The sequence below is a fragment of the Serinus canaria genome, chromosome 23, assembly GCF_022539315.1.
Source record: "Serinus canaria isolate serCan28SL12 chromosome 23, serCan2020, whole genome shotgun sequence".
In the NCBI taxonomy this organism is placed as follows: Eukaryota; Metazoa; Chordata; class Aves; order Passeriformes; family Fringillidae; genus Serinus; species Serinus canaria.
Window position 1 is genome coordinate 1834207 of NC_066336.1, and position 19982 is coordinate 1854188.

General features: G+C 49.8%; 1 protein-coding gene across 4 annotated transcripts in view; it reads left to right on the forward strand.

Moving 5' to 3' along the window:
- Positions 1 to 1219: 1219 nt before the first annotated feature.
- Positions 1220 to 19982, forward strand: part of SCMH1 (Scm polycomb group protein homolog 1) — a 64561-nt gene continuing 45798 nt past the window's right edge. For all 4 annotated transcript variants that reach the window (XM_030232057.2, XM_030232059.2, XM_050983167.1 and 1 more), the window contains exons 1-3: positions 1220 to 1323; positions 15660 to 15766; positions 19491 to 19575. In XM_030232057.2, coding sequence (XP_030087917.1) covers positions 19551 to 19575 — 25 coding nt within the window. In that variant the 5' untranslated portion in view covers positions 1220 to 1323; positions 15660 to 15766; positions 19491 to 19550. The remainder of the gene's footprint in view (positions 1324 to 15659; positions 15767 to 19490; positions 19576 to 19982) is intronic.

Sequence of the window (19982 nt, forward strand, 5' to 3'; positions counted from 1 at the left end):
TGGGGGTACCATGTGCAGGTTTTGGTGGCTCTACAGGACACAGAAGGTCCCCAGTGAGGTCCATCTCTGATCAGGGGACAGCACCGAGGATGCTCATGGGGTCAGCTCACACAGGGCTCTCCCCAGATGGAACCTGGAGATGGTACGTGAAGGTAATGAGGTACAACAGTGGCACAAGGGATCCTTTCAGCTTTAGGGCTCCTTTAGGGAGTCACAGAGGTCTTTGTCTGGGGGGAATTTGGGGACACTGAGCCCCCAAACACATCTGTACATGTGTGGTGTGTCTGGCTGGGATGGCACTGCAGGGACAGGTCCTGCCTGGCTGGAAGGAAAGGGAATATCTGGGGATTGCCTGTCCCCAGCATCTGCTGCGCTGCATGGAGTCCACCCCAGTCAGTCCTGGCTGTCCCCAGTGGGGAGCCAGACAAGGATGGATGTCACCCTGCAGTACCCAGGGGGTCTCTGGTGGGAACAGGGGTCCAGCAGGTCACAGTGGGGCTCTGCTCTGCCCACAGGGTCCTGGCTGGGCACTGGGGCACCCACTCCCAGGAGTGGAGATCATGGTAGGGGTCTGCCCTGTGCCGTGGGTGGGCAGGGGAGGTCTGTCCCCAGGCTGGGGCTCACAGTGAGGGTCTGTCCTGTCCCAAGGGTCCAGGGATGGCACACAGTGAGGGTCTGTCCTGTCCCAAGGGTCCAGGGATGGCACAGGGGGTCTGTCCCCAGGTTGGGGCTCACAGCGGGGGTCTGCCCTATGCTTGGGGGTCCCTTGAGGGCACCGGGGTTCCTCCCCAGGCACGGTGAGGACACCGCGGGTCTGCCCCGAGCCCAGAGTGCGGGTAGGGACGGGGGTCTGTCCCTGCCTGAGGACGGTCCCGAGCGGGGATGGCCGGGGCGCAGCGACGATGGGGGTTTGTGAGGGCCGGGCCGAGCAGAGCCGAGCCGAGCCCGTGCCCGAGCCCGAGCCCGAGCTGTGCTGAACCAGAGAGGAGCCGTGCCGAGACAAGCCGAGCCGTGCCGAACGCAGCCGAACCCAACCGAGCCGAGCCGAGTGGAGCCGCACCAACCCAGCGAAGCATCTCCTAGCCTCGGGCGATCAGCTGCCGAAGCCCCGGCGCCGGCCGAAGCCGTCCCGGCGGCTGGGGCGGCGCGGGGTCGGGCCGGGCCGGGCCGGGCCGCCGGTCCCTCCTCCCCGATCCCCCGCCGCTCCCCCTTCGCTCCTTCCCGTTCCCTCCCGTTCCCTCCCCGCCTCCCTGCGCAGCGCGAACATGGCGGCGGCGACGGCGGCGAGGGACTGAGCAGCGCCAGCGCTCGGCGGCCGCGCAGGTGAGCGGGCGGCCCGGGGCGGGCGGCTCGGCCGGGCTCGGTCCGGCCCGGCCGGGGAGGCGCGGCGGGGCTCGGGCGAGGGTCGGACCCACAGCCCGGCCCGGATCTTATGCCTCCTGTCAGCGCGGCCCGGCTGCCGCTTCAGCGCGGTGCCCGGGCCGGGGGCGGCTGTCACCGCCCGCACCTGCTGGTGCCCGTCCGGGACCGGCCCTCCCGGCGGCTGGGCAGCGCCCCGGGGCTCCCCGGCCCCGCGGCTACCCGGCCGGGCTGTGCCTCCCGGGGAAGCCTCTTCCAGGGCTTTGTTGTTCTGCCGGGTGTCCCCGGGCAGGGCCTCGGGCAGCCGCGGTACCGCCTCGCCCCGAGGCCTCGGAGCGGTTCTGGGGCCGGCCGGAGCTGCCCCTCCCCGGCGCGTTTCGGTACCAGCCGCTCTGCGCTCCCGGCGGGAAAGGGGAAGCGGGACCGAGCTGCAGGCGGTGGCCCCGGCTGCGGGCTGTGCCCGCGGGGGTTTGTGCCCTTCCTCCCCCACGAGACCTTCGGGGCTCGGTGACACCGTCCTGTCACCCCAGTGTGTGTGTGGAGCTGGTGCCCGGTGCTCCGGGCAGATCCTGCTGCTGGAGGTAGCAGGGATGACCCCGGGGAGCAGCCGGAGAAATCCCATCACCACCATGCCTGGGGAAAAGCTGCGCCTCCTTCGCAGCCGCCCCGAGCCGAGCGCTGGGATAGAGCTGGGAGCGAGACAAGATTTGAGCGTTTCGTGCACAGTGAGATGTTTAAAAATAACCCCGGTGACGGCTGGCTCCTGCCGCGCAGGTTTAATCCGCAACCTCTTTGAAGCTCCCGTGTAAAAACTGTGGCAGCACTTTGGAGTGTGGATGACTGGAGGCAGAGCTGGCAAATCCGAGCAGGCAGCCTGGGTTTGGGATGCACTGAGCAGCTTGGCTCCCTTGAGCCTCGAATTGTTTAGGTTCAGCAGCTGAACATGAAACTATTTCCATGGGGAGCGTCGGAATGTGGAGACCCAGCTCTGGGGTCCCCGGCTTTGATTTTTTGGCTGAGTTTGTGTTTACTGTTGTTGTTTATAGTAAACAGCGTGCACTGAGTGGCTGGCAACAGCCATGTGGTCGCTGCAGTTCGCAGCCAGTAATATTGGGGGAAAATGTTCTCCCACCTCGGATGAACGCCTGAGCGCCGGCTGCGGGCTGGGCCTCCTCCTGTCGCCTTCCTCTCTTACTCTCAGCTTCTGCTGGCCAGGCTCTGCTGTCCATATGTGTTTGCTGGGAATATTGGGAGCATGGGATGGTGGTGTCATTCCTTGTGCTTCATCTCAAGCACTGGTGTGTGGCTTGGTGTTAATATGGGGAGCAAAACTCGGCTCATGGGTGTCTCAGCTTGGGACAAGCTGCTGTGATATGCTGCCCTGCATGTGCTGGTGGGTAGTTCAGGATCTGCCCAGTAGATGGTATGAAAATGCAGATGGAAATCAGGGAGTCCCTTAAAATGGGCACGAGGGAAATGCAGGTATTTCTGTGGTATTTAAAGTATTTATTTAATTAAAGGTTGGAGTATGTTCTGTTTGTGAGAGATATGCTGATTCTTGGTCCTCCTGATTTAGTATTTACATCTTAGCATGCAACAATTCTGCATCTTGATTATCTGCTTTTCTTGGGGCACTTCTGTGGAAACCTGATGAATTTTGCAGGACAATATAGTGTCTATAGGTAAAAGATGCTGTTAGGGAATTAAATGATGATCTTATTCGTCAGCTAGTTGTGCTTCAGTCTAGACAGCTGTGTCCCTGCCCTACGTCTGATTTAAAGGAATGTCTGAAACTTTGTTTCATAGTCTCAGACATCAGGTACCTTCAGAGATGTCCTGGTTGTTTCCCAACCCTGGGTAAGGTCAGGTAGAGTTCTAAACCCTTTTAAGCTCTTCATGCTGGCAATTCCATATCCTGTGCAGGTGATTATGCCAACCCTTAGGCCTCCCCATTATTAGAGAGATTTTTTTGGGTTTTTAATCTAAATCTTTGTCTTGCACTTTAATCCTGTTCTTTTTCTGATGTCCAGAGCTCATGGAGAACACCTTACTCTCCACATTGCTCCACTTCCTACATGTCTGCAGCTCGGTTAGAAGCATTTGAAGACTTCTTTTTCCTCTCCCTGATCTGAGCAAGATCAGTTTCTCTGTTCTCACGTGGGCATGTCAGCCTAGCTGACCTCTGTCTCTGACATGGGTGCTGCTCCCATTCACACTTCACCTGAAGTGCCGTAGTCAGTCAGAACAGGACTCTGCAGGGCAGTTGTAATAAGCTGGGCCCAAATGACCCCGTTTTGGGTATGTCTCAGCACTGTTAAGTGACAAGGACTGCAGATCACATGTTTGCCTGTTTGTGCTTTTAACTGTGTGTTTGTGACAGGACTTGGCATGCTTGGTGAGCTCCTGTTTGCAAATCTGGAGTAGCGTGCTAGCAACGTGAGCTCAGAGCTGTGCTGAGTTAAACCTTGGCATGGTTGGGGCTCTTGTTTGAGCTGTAATGTTTGAATCCAGGACCCTTTTCTCCTTTTCTTTTCCTTGCCTGCTACTGCAATTCAGTTTTTGCAATGAGACAAAAAGATTTTGAGTAGTCTATGCATCTATTTAAGTTTGAGAAGTTTCCTGACAAGGAGGGGTCCCTGAGAGGTGAGGGAGGATGCATTAAGGACAGAGCAGCAACTCTGGCTGCCAGCTTCTCTTGTGAGGTGGTTAATCTCCTGCATATATATAATTCAGAGACATGCCAAGGTAAAAATCATCTCCACAATTGAACTCTGAGTCTAGAACTGCAACTCTGACCCCTCCTTCACCCTAGCACCACATCCGGGTGTAGCACCTGCACTCCAAGCTGGGTCATCAATGCTTCATCCCACTTCATTTGCAGGATAGCACATCCTAATCCTAAAGGAAATGCTTTTTCTGGCTTTAATACAGTTGTAAAAAATCCCTTTCTTACCCAGCTTAAGTATCTACCAGAGGAAGCCGTTATAAAACATTTGCACTATGTTTAACGTGATGGTGCAAGTCTGAGAGCAGCAGAAGCACAAGAGATCTTCCCTGTGTATCACCTGGTCTCAGTGAACTTGGAGTGAACAAATCCAGTGACTTGAACTAGTGGTGTCAGCGTGGTGTCTGGAGGGGACACCTGAGCACTGGATCTCAGCACCTCCTCCTCTTTGCAAAGCTGTGCTCTGTCCTGGGTGGCACTCTCCCTTAGCAGGACATTTCAGAGGTGATTTCAATTGTGAGCAGAGGGAGAGATCAGTACAGGGACATCACTGCAGCCTGGCTGGTGTTGAAAGCACTTAATTCCCAGAGCTCTCTATTTTCATTCAGTTCCCTTTAAAAACAGAGTAATACTTAGCTCTTTTACCGAGGTTTCTTACACACACCACCTCTAGCAGATTTAGACACTGTGATACACAATTTGCAGTCTTCACTCAGGCACCTACCAAATGTTTCTGCCTCTCTAGCAGGGATTTAACAGAGTTTGTGCCTCTGCTCTTACTGGGCTGAATCTCGGACTTTTATGCAGACTCATCCTGAGCAAAAAATCAAGAATTTGGCTGAGAACTGAAGGAAAAGATGAATGTCTGTTTTGCTGCCTCTGCTGTTTGCGTGGCAGCCTCATCCAACAGGCCAGATGGACAGGTGATGTCTGGGGAATCTAAAGCACTTGGCTTCCTGAGAGCTGCCTTGATCAGCAGAGGGAAGTGGCCCCTGCAGCTCCACAGCCTGGTTGGTAATATGTCACTGGAGATGGGGAAACAGAGCACAGTCAGTGTGGTCACTGCCAGCACAAGGGAGCTGACGTGGGAATTCAGGCAGGACTGTTTTTCCCTGGCTTCTGCCGCTCTCCATTTCTTGCTCAGAAGTTTTTTCTGTTTTTATTAGAAATTGGATGGTGTTATCACCAGTCAGAAATGAAACTCTTGCTGGAGGTGCCTCCTCCCAGCCAATGTGCTCGGAATTACCCAGCTCCAATTAGTTTGTACATTTTCCAGACTGCCACAGTGGGAACAGCCCAGAAACCTCCCTGTGGCTGGCGTTTGTTTTCAACAACGGAAACTGTAGGAGTAGATGCCTTGGAAATTTGCAAAATTTAATCTTTGCCCATTGAGTTTCCTGCAATTCCTCCCCTCTCCTGGCCCTTCCAGGTTTCACTGGACACTGGTCCAGGTCCTTTCTCCTAGATATTGTGGCAAGGGACCAAGTTTGGTTCATTTCTGGAGTGACGTCTGCTGCCATTTGCTTGGGGCTGGAGGGAAATAGGTGCACCCTTCTGACTCCTCAGGGTGCTGCTGATGTTTGACTCCAGGAAAAGATCCTTTCAGGAAAAATGGGGTTTATGTCTGGGGGGAGCTGGGGGACACTTAGAGTGTTTGAGTTCAGTGTTGGCAGAGGCTGCACAGGGTGAAGCCCATCTGTGCTCCACTGAGTGAGCCACAGTCCCATCGGTTGCTGCTTGCAGTCACCTCATGCTGGAACACCTGCTGCCAGTGCCTGACCAGCTTCCATCTGCTCTGCCCTCCCCTGTGCCACTGTTGCAGGTTGTCCCTGCTCCTGGCCTCCTTCCTTCCCATTTGGAGCAGCCCCTGCCTCGTCCCCCCATGCTGAGCCCTCCGCAGTGGGATGTGTGTCCAGCCGTGTCTGCGGTGAGCGGGAGGGCAGCCTGTGTTCCCTGTTCCTCCTCGCTCCCTCCTGGCTGTGGGAGCCTCCCTGGGCTGCTGCCAGGGCCTGCCTGCCCTCTCTGTGTCCCTGCAGCTGTGGGGAAGCCAAGCCAAGCCAGGCCAGGCCAGGGGCCAGGCTGGGCTGCACACTCCGTGGGGGACACGGATGAGCAGCAACTTCAGGATGGCTCATTGTCATTGACAGCCTTATATGTGTATATCCATCTTAAATATTCAGAGAATTTTCAAAAGCAACCCACCTATAATCACTGAATTCTGACCTGTCTACAGCTAGTATTTTGGCTCTTTAGTAAAACCCAGGATTTCTACTGAGTTATGCTGGACTTGCATTTCATTCCCAGCCATTCCTATAATAGTTAGAAGGAATTAACTTCTGGAGTTGTCTTCTTCATAGACAATCAGTAGTGGATGGTTACTCCATAACTCTTCTCAGAGGGGAGGGACTTTGGGGCAGGAACCCCAGCTTAGCTCTGGCTCTGGGTGGCACAAAATATCCCCACAGTGCAGTTGAATGTCCCTGATACCAGCTGGTCTGTAGAGGTGATGGCTCAAGGTGAGGGTTGGTACCTGAGCTCAGGCTGAATGCACTGGGCAGCGTGCTGGGCATCTCCCAGCAGTGCTCTCTCCCTGCACTCACTGCTGCAGGGCCCCTCGCTCCCCACTTGTGCCTTTCCTGCCCAGCTGCAGCACATAAGGTAGGAGAAATTTCTGCTCTATTCTTGTTAGTTAAGTGAAGGAGAGGAGTAGAGAGCAGGCAGAAGAGCTGATGGAGTCTGATGTGGACCGAGGAGGAAGTTGTACCAATTCTACTTTCTAAAAATAAATTGAGTGGCTGTTCACACAGCCCAGGAACTGCTGCTCTCTGTACGCTGACTACTGTGGTTGCTTTTTTTTTTTTTCCTTGGTCTTTTTACAGCAAATCTTAAATGCTGCAGTCCATTAAAATTGTGCAATGGCTGTGTGATCAGGGAGGTACCTATGCAGAAAGTCTTGTGGTTTCAGTGTTTCTAGAAGTGACCTTGAAGGATCACCCATACATAATGTTTCCTGGAGGTTTCTCTAGGGTGTTCTAAGATTTCCAGTGATGGTGATTCCTACTTCCCTCGGCAGTTCACTCCAGTGCCTGACTATTCTGAGATTAAGGAGCTTTGCTTGATTTCAGGCTGGTATTGCTGTACTTTAACCCCATCATTTTGATATTTCACCTTCTCATCTGGCAAGCTACCAAGAAAAGAAAAATGCTGTACTGCTTGTAATGTACAGTTGACATTATCCAGAGGATATTGGCCACTGATGGGCAGCAGGTATCAGTTCCCACCACCTAAGGGCTCACCTGAAACCCTTAACTTCTATCACAAGTGGGGTAAACCGGGGCAGCTGGCTGACCTGGCTTGTCACTTGACTCCTGAGGTCATTTGTCACTGCCACAGCCCCACACTGGAGGTTTTTACATGGCTGTACAGTGCCACATCTCCTCCAGCATGGCAGGAGGTAGCAGCTCACTTGATGGTGAATTTCTTTGCCTGGAGAGGGCAGGAAGAACTTGTTTGCCTTGGGCATTATCCAAGCCCTGCACTGTAGATCTGGGCAGTGCCACTGTTGTTCCTGCATTATGATGGGGTTGAGAGATGGCTTTTGAATCTTGGCTCCTTTTCCATCACCATGAGCTTTGGTCACATCTTGCACACTGCTGGCAGTCTCCAGTTGTGTGTGTGTGTGTGTGTTTGTGTGTGGTAGTATCTGTTCAGCATTACCTTGTGCCTGACCAGAGGACTCAGTGTGTTCTGGGGCTGCTCAGTTATTTCATATTGTTGTCAGCTGGAAAATCTGTAAATGCCCTGTGATATTTTATGGCTTTATAAGCTGTACAAAATGTCCAGCAGGTACTTGAATGTCGAGCAGATAGAGTCTGTAAGAGTGCCTTGTTTTCATTAGCTCCTTGGCAGACACTGAACATACTTGCAGAGCTGCAGGATGGACTTTTGGTTGCTTGTGGTCATGGTTTGGGTTTTTTTATTGGCATCCACCGTGTGCTGCACAGAAAACAGTGAAGGGCCTCACTGGATATTTTTTAGTTGTCCAAACTCTTGGCCCTTCAGGAATATAAAGCAGCCTAACAACTATTTCTTTACATAATTAACAGCAATCTCTTCAGGAATTCCTGCAGGAACTGGCTAGTGATTTTTCCTCTCTGGGAGTAATTCTCCTGAGCTAATATTTCTGTCTACATCTAGATTGTTCTTTCTTTTGTTATTAAAATTGAGTGTCATTTTGATGGGCATGTTATACTTTTTCTGTATCCAGACTTTGTACCCAGTAGAGGATATTTCTATTTGATAGATACATGGTTTTGAATACTGGGATTTTATCTTCTTAAGTCACAGATGAGACCAGAGTTAAACACAGGGTAAAAATAGCAAGCAGTAATTAATACCCATCCTCAGTGAGCCTGGCTCTTCTGGTTTCTCTTGACATGTTGCACTGTAGCAATTTCCTTTCTTTTTCCTAAGAAATAGATGAATTAATATCTCTCTACATGAGTGAGAAAATAAAACAAAGATGCTTGTTTCCTGCCCTGGCACACCATTTCCTCCGGGGTACAATGAGTTTGAGGAGCTCTTCTCCTGGGCAGCCCTTGGCCTTGATTGGGCTGGAGCAGAGCAGGCACCAGGAGGAATGGCTCCCTTCACATCCTTCCCTCCCCAGACATCCTTCTTCCCCTCTCTCAGGTCTGGATTATCTCTGTCTCAGTGCTCCAAGCAGCAGAGACTGACTCCTCTTCCGCTCCAACAAGGGTAAATCCAGGTTTTGTGGCTCTGCTCCATACCCTGAGGGTTTGGAGATTTTATCTTTCTCATTTCTTTAGCAGATGGGGCAGATCAGTAGGAACTATTTCTCATCTGTCCTTTGTTTGCATAAGAAGAATCAGCTGCTGGAAGGGTTGGAGGGGAGTCTGGCTGTGCTTCCTGCCAGGGAGACCCTGAGTTTTGTCACTCTTAGGGTAGATTTTTATAGATACACATACATTAAAGGGGTCTCCTGTGAGAGATCAGGTTCAGGAGGGCCGAGGGAGTTGCATTGGGAAGGTTTGGGAAGGTTGGCTGTATGGATGTTGAGTCAGGGACAGGGATGTGTGTGTGGATCTGTGAAGGATTCAGCCTTGAGTGTGACTGGAGTTGTGCCCCCCTCCTTCCTCCCCTTTGTCCCTAATGACAAAGTTTGGGTTGGTGCTGGACCTCAGGAAGGTAGGAAATGCTTAACTCCTTGGAAGGTCATTCCTTTGTGGATGAGGAAAGAGAGCACTTCAGGCACTCCAGGAACATGCTCAGTGATTGCTTTGATGCCATGTGAGGCTTCAGGATGAGTTTTCATCCCTGTATTTTCCCAAGGGATATTGCTAAGCATTCCATTTAATTGCTGGGGTTGGTTATAGAAGGAAAGGAGAAGGAAAATGCAATTGTAGGTGTATGTAACCATCATCATCCCCCATGCCTCAGTATTTAGCTAATTAGAGAGTGGTGATTTTGTCCCTCACCTTTTCTTCAGGGCTGGTTTGTTCTCCTCTGCTCCCTGAGCTCTCATCTCCCTCCCTGCCATTTCAGTGGAAACCCTTGCCCCGTGTGTCTCTCCCTGAGGATCACCCTCCTCCCTTGTGCTTGTGAGATACAGGGTACTTTAAGGGATTGGGTCATCTCCTTCCCCTCTCTTTGCAAAGTTTTCCTCATTTACATTTTTGTTGCGTCCCCTCATTACCATCCCTTTGGTTTTTTATTCCCCCTCAAGCTGCCTTTCCCTGTTTATGGTCTCCTGAGGATGTTCTGCTGTAACTTTATCAAACTTTCATTACTAGAAATAGTTAATGCAAAATTTTCTTTGAGGAATTCTCACATCCTGCTTGCAGCATCACTGCACAGTCTGTCTTGACATTTCCAATAAAGACACAACTGGAAATCAGTCCTTTCCTTCTGGATTGCCTCCTGTTTCTCCTTCCATAGGAATACATTGTCCTCCCATATCTTCCATGCCATAAAGATTTTATTTTTTAACAGAGTCCAGTAGAGAATTAAGGATAAGGTTGATTAAACATGTTATACATACATATATCTGCTGGGTGTCAACCAGAGACCCGTGAAGAGTTTACACACTGGAGCCCTTTCTGGGGCCACATCCATCACCCCTGTAACTGCTGTCTGGGAAAGCAGCCACAGCTGACTCTGCAAGGGGGCTGTACTAGCCTGTCTGGGGGTGATATGGAAACCATGCACTGGTTTTTAATGTACTCCTGTTTAAATTCTTATTTAAAGACTTTGAAGCATCCTGTTGTGTGCTTTTGTGAGGGGTGACTTTGTAAGTGCCCTGGGCAGAATCCCATTTCAAGGTCTCCTGTAAGCCATCTGCTTTCAGTAATAGCTCTTAGCTTTGGCATGTGGCTCAGTGCAGGCTGAAACAGCCACATTGCTGCAGAACTTTCTGTACTGCCTGCATCACTTTGGGCTTCCCACTATGCCTGCACAGGCTGGTGCATCAATCCTGTCCTCCAGGTTCACCCTCCAGCTTGTCCCCAGGCAAGGGGGGCATGACCCAGCACAGGGGTGTGGGGTGCACCGTGTCCTGCCCCTCTCTGTGTTCTGGAATTGCCATGAAAGCAAACTCAGGTACCTGCAAGTCTGGCTGCAAACTGGTGACCAGTCACCAGGGTGTTAGGGAATGGTCAGAATATGCCAAGATCAGGCTACAGAGCCCCATGTGTGCTAAATCTTCTCTACTTCCAGTTGTCCTCAGTGGATTGGGTACACTGCTGTGCCAGTCTATAACCCAGGCCATTCGTCTTCTAAAGTCAGGAGATTTAACTTATAGCTGTGGGAGTCCTGCTGACACAAAATAGCTGTGACACAGATGGTTCAGTGTTAGAAGCAGCAGCTTTGGGCACACAGACTCAGTTCCTTGCTTTGGCATGTTCTTCCCATATGGCACTGAAGTCCATCAGTGCTTTGCTTTTCTATGTGTAACAGGCACCTTACCTGCCCAAAAAGCAGATCTCTGTGTGGAGTTTTGTTACAGTGCATTTGGGAGAGTTCCATGGAGGTACAGTCAGAAATGTCTCTGCTTAACACCCAGAAACAGATCTGCAGCTTCTCCCACAACTCCATCAGAACAGTCATGGAGAGCAGTGGTGTTGGTGGCATCTTTCACACTGGGATGGGGGACATGGGCATTGCTCAGCTCAGAGGGAGAACCTCAAAGTGACTTCAACAGTAGGACCAGCCATGAAGGATTTGCTGAAATAATTGTGGATCCCAGTGAAGCTTCCTCACCCCCAGCTGTTAGCACAGGGGATTTGTATGATTAGATAAGGTCTGTGCCACATGAGCACGAGTTCAAGGTGGGCCACTCCAGTGGGAGGCAGCCTTGGACATGGTCCTGCCTGGGGAGGAGCAGCACAGGACCCTGTGAGTGCTGTGAATCCCTGCCCATGTCCAGGGGGTTGGAACAGGAGGATATCTGAGCTCCCTTCTGACCCAAACCACTCCATGACTCCCATGTTCCCTGCATGGGAAGGCTTTAGGTTTTGCACTGTTTTCTTTCTATTGGAGTGGGTGGGAAACCAATACCAGTCTTAAAAGCAGCTCTGATTTTTCAGCAGTGTGTAGACTTAGAGCAGTCAAGCCCCCTCTTTCCAGGGAGGATTGCAGGGCTGGAGTGCTCCCCCCACCCCTCACTACAGAAATGGCAGCCACAGAGCTGTAACTCCCAGCTCATCAGTAAACATGTCTGTGCTGAGAAAATTCATCCTGGTAAGGGGCTTCTTTAGCAGACTCAAGTCAGATTATCTTATTTGTCTTTTATTTGAAGCTCTTTCATCTCTCCCTTTCTCTCAGCCTGGGTATCCTGCTCCTGGAGTGTGCCAAATATGTTGTCTTTATTGCAGCCTCTTCAGTCTTTGTGGAGAGCAAGGTCTCCTCACAGTGGTACATGTCAGGATGGTTTTGGTTTGATCCAAGGCCCATGCTGGTTTTGTTGGGGTGTTTTTCGTTTTGGTTTTGGTTTTTTTTTAATGTGGGTTGTTCTTTTGGGGTTATTTTTGCATAGGGAAGAAAATCTTTATTGAAATCCTGCAAGGTTTTATTTAATTTCTTCCACAATCAGGAACTGTTGTAGCTTTGCTCACAGTGGTGGTTCCTCTCACTGGTCCCTGGTTTTTGTACTCACCCTGAGGGTGATCTCTTGAGCTTGACTCTGCAGTGTCTGGTGGTCCAGCTGCCATTTCCTGGGAGGCTGACTTACCTCCTCTCCCCACCAACCTGAAGGTGTTCAAAAGGAAGTCATAAAATCAATATTTTCATTGTAGAAACATGATCTATCCAAGTTTTTCACGTGTTTTTGTCTTTTAAAATATGTACTCCCCTGAGACTCGGCTCAGGGGCTGAGGAAGTGTGTTCCTTGTGATCACATCTTCAACACACCTCAGTGTGTTAACACAAGAATGTGTTTGTGAGGAGCCTGTCATGAAGTCTGGAGTTCATCAGTCCACTTCTTACATGACAGAAGGATAAAATTAATTCCAGAGAATGAGAGATGTTGGAAATGACAGAAAATCCTTCTGGTAGAAAGAGGAGTAGTGGTTTACAGCCATCAGGTATTTCAGATCACACGAGGGGATCAGTGCTGCAGATGGAAACACCAGCATTCATTGTACAGTGTTACTTAGAAATATTCCCTGGTGTGAATGTAAGGGCTCTCCTTACCTGATGAGGGGAGATGCTGATGCTTCCAGGGGTGCTGTATGTTCATCAGCCTTTGTTTGGAGCTGCAAAAAATGGGACTTTGCACAGGAAGGAGAAATAAAACTCCAGTCTTGCTCAGGAAGATGGTAACAGAGAGGTGGAAGGAACTCAAATCATTAATGTTAATTAAGATAAATTCTGACTCACCTTTTCAAACTGGGAAGCTGATCACTCCTGAGAGTTTACTGCAGGTCCCACATAAGCATTCATCTGGCAATTTGGTTTAGGACTCCTTGCCTGCATGTCTGGCTCTGAGAAGGCTGGTGCTCAGTCCTGGGAGTTGGTCTTTGGCTTCTGCCCAGGAAAGGGGTCAGTCAGCTGGCTCATCAGAGTGCCTTGAGAGCAAGAACTGTGGTTTACACCAGTAAAAGTTCTGGTGCCCACAGGTCAGGCAGAAATCAGAGGAGCCAAATCTGGTGTGAAAACTGAAAGCAGTAAGAGGAGTCAGATCATGCACTGACAGTCCTCTGATTTCATCAGGTAGGCTGAAAGTGCTTTTCTTTCTGCACCATAGAAATTAAAAATGGCAAAAAAGGTGTTAAATGAGCAAGCAGGCTGAGTTTGGAAAAGTTTCTTCCCCTAGAGGGTCATGGGGCACTGAACAGGCTTCCAGGGAATGGTCATGGTTCCAAGGCTGCCAAAGCTGAAGGAACATCTGGAAAATGCTCTCAGGGACAGGGTGGGATTGTTGGGGTGTCCTGTGTGGGATCAGGAGTTGGAATTGATGATCCTTATGGATCCCTCTCAACTCAGGATATTCTGTAATTCACATTATCTGCTCATCATGTGCCTGATTTTCTGCTTGGGTTGGGATGGCACTGGATGTGCCTGTGTAGTCACATAGGGCCTTCCAGAATGGAGCTGAAACATTCCAGCAGGGAGGCTGGAGTGGCAGCACAGCCATCACCTGTGACAGACAGGAGCTTACCTGGCTGCCCTCACATTTCATGAGGGAATTTGTAGGGGACAGCTCTTTACTGCTGGAAACATTGATGGTGTTTGATGGAAACATCACTGTGAAGAAAACCTCAGCTGAAGAAAAGGTTACATGGAAGGGATTTTTAGTGGCTGCAGTGGTCGTGGTGCTCCAGAGTTGGGCTTTTGTGGGAAATAAATCAATGACTGCAGGCACTTTGCATCATGAGAAACTGTCAGGATTCTCTTGTGGCAGCCCCATGGGATTTCCAAGAAGCGTCATTCTCACAGTCCTCTGTCAATATGCAGAGTTTCCTTTTTTTCTTTTCCCCCAGTCCTAATCTGTGGGTATGTATCTGACCTAATAAAACCATTTTCCAGCTTCACTGTTGGTGGTTTTCTTCCTCTTGTCTCTGAAAGCCTCTGGCCTGCTGGCAGTGGCATTGTCCAGCGAGGTTTGAAGCTTGGCACGCTGTCAGCAAACCTTCAGGTTCCCTTTCAATCAAACATGGGAGTGCTGAGATCCGACTTGGACTCCATCCCAAGGTTCACCATAATCATCCTTGTATAATAGGAAGTCCAAACAACCCCAGGAAATAATTCAGATGTGACTGGTGCCTTGAGTGGAACAAAGAAGTGCCTAGGAGAGACATTAAGAGCCTCAGCTCTAACTCTTTTGATAATTATGCACTCTGAAGGAGCAGAGGCTTTGGAGATAAAGGGATTACATGCATCTCATGAGGTCTGGAAAGATGGAACAGCATCTTCCATCCACATTTTCTCATTTTTGTTTTACTGATATTGCCACATTTTGTGGAAGAATATTGCAGAGTAGGCTCCCCTCTAACCCTGCAGTTGCCTTCCAATCTGGCACAGGTAAATTGAATCTGACTGCCCTTAGGGATGAGCTTTTGGCAAGAGCAGTGGGGGGAGAACTTAATTAGATTAAGATGCATTTCCGCAGTGTTGCTGAGGGCTGTGCAGTGCTGGAGGAGCTGGGGATGCCCTGGGATGCTCTTCCAGCCCTGCCTGCCTGAGAAAAAGGAAAATGCATCAGAGGTGTGAATCTCAGTGTAACCCAGCACAGAGCCCACCAGGCTGTGAACAAACCATGTCCTGAGCTGGTGTCCTGCCCCTGGCTGTGAGCTGGGGTCAGCAGCCTGGCAGGAGGGCAAAGGCTCAGCTTTTCCTTGCCCCAGCACAGCAGCTGAGGCAGTGATGTGGTGGGCAGGGTTTGGCTGGGCACCCAGCCTTTGTTCAGCTCTTGCTTGAGGCCTGGGTACTGATGGCCCGTGGGTCTCATACTTTGATACCCTTACAAATGCTGGTTTGCTGTTCAATGTCTGTGTCATTTCTAAGGTTACTCGTTTACTTCTCTTGATAACTTCCTCCACAAGGAAGTTGCATGTCCGTTAATTTCCAATGAACTGTTCCTTCTCCCTGGTATATACTTGGGAGGTTTTTACTTTTGTAGGTTTGCTCTGCTGCACTGGGAAGGGATAATTTGGAGTCCCCAGTTCTCTCTCTTCATGCTACTCATTATTTTATATGCCTCTCCTGTGGTCTCTCTCCTTTTCATTACTAATCAGGTCTAGTCTTTTCAATCCTCCTTTGTGTGATAGTTTCATTTTACAAAAGCTGAACTAGTTTCTATCAGCTCAGTTGATGTGATCTTACTCATATCAAAGGTGTTTAACAGCCGCAGTCCCGTGTACTCACTGCAAGCTGAACTTAAATTGTGTCAAGTTCTGTGCTGCTTTGTGAGTGCAAGTGGGAATGTTTGTTACAGCTGTCTTTAAATTTAAATTTGGATGTTTTAAATGAATTAAATATGAACATGAATAATGCAGCTGGTAACTTAGCCTTTCTGCAATTAAATGCAAACTTTTTCATTTTGTCTCTCTGCTTTCAGGTTTTGCTATGCCGCAGTGTTTGTACTGACTCTGCTGTCTTGTAGGAGTGATGGGGAACTAGAGCCCATGACAGTTCAGTGGAGCCCTTGGCACTTTTGATATCTCGGTGAGTGAAAGTTGTTTGAAACTCTGGGAGAGGCACTTCATCTGCTCCTAAAGGCAGCAAATTAGTTGGTCTTTTTACATTTTTAAGGTTGCATCCTGCTGAAATGAATTTGCACATTGATCTGTCCTTTCAGGTTATAAATTCTGGAAACCAGCACTCTGTAATGCTGTAGTTCATGCTTGGGAGATTATCTCGATCTGCACAAGCAGGAGAAACACAGCTTTTGAAAACAAGGGGAGTTTGAACTCTGGTGTGCAGCTCTGTGCAAGTGTCAGGCTCTGGAGATGGAGCATTGGAGAGTGTGCTGGGCTGTGGAAATCTCAAAGGCTTTATTTGATGCAACAGTAAGATTGTGTGCTTTGTGCCATGGGTCCAGCCAGCAGGGGCTTGTCTGTGCTTGAGGTGATTCTGGAAGATCTGTCTCTGTGGGTAGCCTGGTTTTGCCCCTTGGATTCCAGTCTGTACCTTCTGCTTTTTATTACTTTCACATTTTTTCAGTTTTCAGTCCCTGAATGGAGTAAAGGTCACATCCATTGGTACCATGGTGCTCATGTCCACAAGTGCCTGTGGGCTTGTCTGTTCTGCCTTTGACTTTCTTCTCTCTGCACTGAATTCTCCTCACTGGGGCATTTCAGCCTTGTCAAAACCTGTAGAGTGCTTCCTCTTGCCATCCAGTCTGTTGTCAGTGAGATAAAGTCCCTGGGTGTTTCAGGCTGGAAGGAGCTTTTGGAAGTTGTCTGGTCCAATGCTGCTTGCAGTGATGGGCTGACTTTGAAGGCAGAGTCAGCTACAAGGTGAGATCAGGCTGGCAGGGGAGGGAGCTGCTGGTGTTTGGTGTATCTCCAAGGGTGGAGATTTTACAGTTCCTCTGGGCAACTATAAATTACAGTCAGTGGAAATCATCAATTCCCAAGCCCTGTGTTAGTAAAGCTCAGGGGCAGCAGAGGGACAGCTCCTGTCTGTGCTCCCTGTGACCAGGGCCAGGACCCAAGGGAATGGCTGGAGCTGTGTCAGGGGAGGGTCAGGCTGGATATGAGGAAAAGGTTCTTTCCCCAGGAAATGGTCAGGACCAAGCCTGCCAGAACTCCAGGAGCATTTGGACTCTCAGATACCCCCAGGGCGGGACTGTTGGGGCTTCTGTGACAGGCCAGGAGTTGGATTTCATGATCCTTGTGGATCCCTCCCAGTTGTGATTGTACAGTGTCTGTCTCCATGGCTGAAGAAGGGCATCCCTGCATCCTAGGGCAGGAGCTGTCCCTGTCCCTGTTTCTGTCCCTGTCCCTGGGATGCAGTAAGGCTGGTGGCTCCCATCTGGCTGTGTAGGTCCAGCTGCCCCTGGGGCAGGCAGGAACTGTGCCTCATGGAGTTTGGCTCTGCCTCTTCTCTAAGCATTACATGACTCTGAGCACTCAAATGATTTTGCTTTTTTTTTTTCCCCTTGAGTTATGATTTTTTGCAGGATTAACCCACATGTTGCTATCCTGTGATGTGAGGTGTAGGGGGGATCTGGGTGGTGCAGAGCTGTGTCAGAGGCTCATGAGGGCTGGCAGGAGTGAGGCTGGGGCTGTCACATTTGGGCAGTCACATTTGGGCAGTTTCTTGGGAGCATATTTTAGAGTGCAGTGTCCTTGAGCTGGCACTCATGTGGCTCTCAGCAAAGTGGGACTCCCCATGCAGCTTAAGCCTCCTCTTTGGGGAAGAGTCACCATTTGTTTATTTATTTATTTAAATTGGACATTTACAACATCTAATTCTCTTCCATGAACAAGATCTTGCTGAGAGCCTGCTGCAGTGTTGGCTGAGGAATACCAGCAGTCAGCTCTGTGCTTTATCAGTATCACAGAATTACAGAATCATTAAGGTTGGAAAATGCCTCCAAGTTCATCAAGGCTGAGCACCACCATGTCCACTACACCAGAGCACTAGTGCCACATCCAGACACTTCTTCAGTACAGCACCACCTCCCTGGGCAGCCCATTCCCATGCTTGACAACCCTTTCTGTGGAGAGATCCTTCCTGATGTCCAACCTGAACCTCCCCTGGCACATCTTGAGGCCATTTCCTCTTGAACTGCCCCTTGTTCCCTTGAAGAAGAGACTGACCCTCACCTGTCTGCCCCTCCTGTCAGGGAGTTGTGGAGGGTGACAAGGTCTCCCTGAGCCCTCAGTAGGGTTATTTGGCCATAACTTTCACAAACCCTGACTGAGCAGCTCAAACACAGTCACAAAGAGGTGCTCAGGCTGAAGCAGCTTTTCAGAAGCCCTCAGGAGCTCCTGTGCCAAACACATGAGATTTATGTGTGTGGGTCCTTGAGAAAGTCCCACAGACAGCAGAGGGGCAGAGCCAGAGATGGAGAATGCTTGTCTGGTGCCTTTATACATAAACACCTTTCAGCCTGGGTTTTTATGTCTAGGGGACTTTTCCTGCCAGGACTGCTAGTCTTTAATACAAATGACTGAAGAAAATTATGAAAAGAAGCTTTAAAAGTTGTAAATAACCTTTCACATGTAGGTTACCTTCTGCTATTGGAAGGGAAACCAACCTTACTCCTTTCACAAGTGTGTACAGACACACACACTTTATTTAGGAGAGAGGCAATAAGTGACTACTGTGCACCTTTTGATTTGGATTAAAAAAAACAACCAGGTTTTTTTTTCCTTTAGTAGTTAATATTCCTTCAGTATTTTTCTTCTCAGAGTATTGCTCAGTGTTGCATGTAAAGAGGCTGTAGTTTGTAGAGCTGTTACAGAAAATTAAACTCTATTTCTCTTACATTTAGAAAAAGCCTGGTTTTCAAAACCTCAGATTCTTGCCAAGCTGGATCTGTAAATAACCCTTTAAGCAGCTACTCAGTGCTGTGTCCTGAGACAGCTTCCTCCTTCTCCTGACTGCCCCACTGTGAACAAAATGGAATTATATTGATACAATTAATCTTTCATTAGTTAGTGGAGTGTCAAAACATGCTATTCGTGGCTTTCCCAAGGGCTGGTTTGTGGCTCAGCCATTCATTTGGATGTTTTGTGGCAGGGCTTGGCAGGGCTTTATGGGTGTGGCAGGCCATGCCCTGTGAGAGTGCTTGTGCTGGAGCACTGGCTCCTTGTACATGATCACCACACATCTCCCAGGAGCTCTGATTTTTCAGAAATATTTCTTTATAACAAGAATGCAAATGCTTTTGCTTGTTGGGCACAGTCCAGTCAGTTTTCCTCCAACCAGGAAAACAAAAAATGCAGCACAACTTGGACACTCGTGGCAGTACTAACAGCAAAAGTATTTCCTGGGTCATTGTCCAATTTCTCATCCTTATTCCCCAGAACTGCTGTGAGCAATTTGCATTGTAAGTGGCAAGCTGGGGATTGCTGTGCTGCTTTGCCAGAGTTAATGTTATGTTTCCATGTGTTTTCTTTCACAAATTCCAGCTCTGCCTCCCTTTGTTAGTGAGCCCCTCCTTCCACACACACGCTCTGGACCCGCTGTAGGGTTAGCACAGATACAGGCATGTGCTCCTTGTCCTTATTCATGCTGCTCCTGCTGCCATGAATTTGGTGCTGTCCACAAATTGGAGAAAGTCTTGTAGTTTCAGGGGGTGAAATGAGTTGTGTGTGTTCTGTGCTACCCCAGGTGACAGAGTGTGTTTTTCTCCCACTGTGTGATGAGTTAATGCTGCAGATGACTGTGTGCTCCAGAATGGGGAATTGTCTCATCTTTATTTCTTTTGTCCTAGACATCTTCAGTTCTGTAAGAGCAGCCCAGTCCCAGGATAAGGACAGCAGCAGGTGGTAGAATGCGGAAACCAGGCCCTCAGAAAGGTGAGCAGTGATGCTTGGCACAGCCCAGGGCCCTGCAGTGAGCTGGCATGGCCTGGACTGCCTCAGGGGGCTGGCAGTGGGGTGGGAGCTGAGGGGATGTGGCTGGAAGCCCAAAACAGAGTTGTGTGTTTCTCAATCAGTTTCTCAATAATCTCATGAACTGCAGAGAGCAGTTCATCAGTCCCCCTCTGTGACAGGAAGAGGAGAGCCCTTTTTTGGGGCATCCCTGCAGCTCCTGGGGCACAGTGTCAGCAGCGAGGGTGCCCTGCAGAGCCCAGGGCACCATCTGGCAGAGCTCCCAGCATGAGGCAAACTGCCTGAGCTGGCACAGGCCTCCCCCTCTAATGAGGCATGAAACCAGAAACCAGCCTACCTTGTGGAGAGGAAATCTGTCAGGAGGTTTCCCT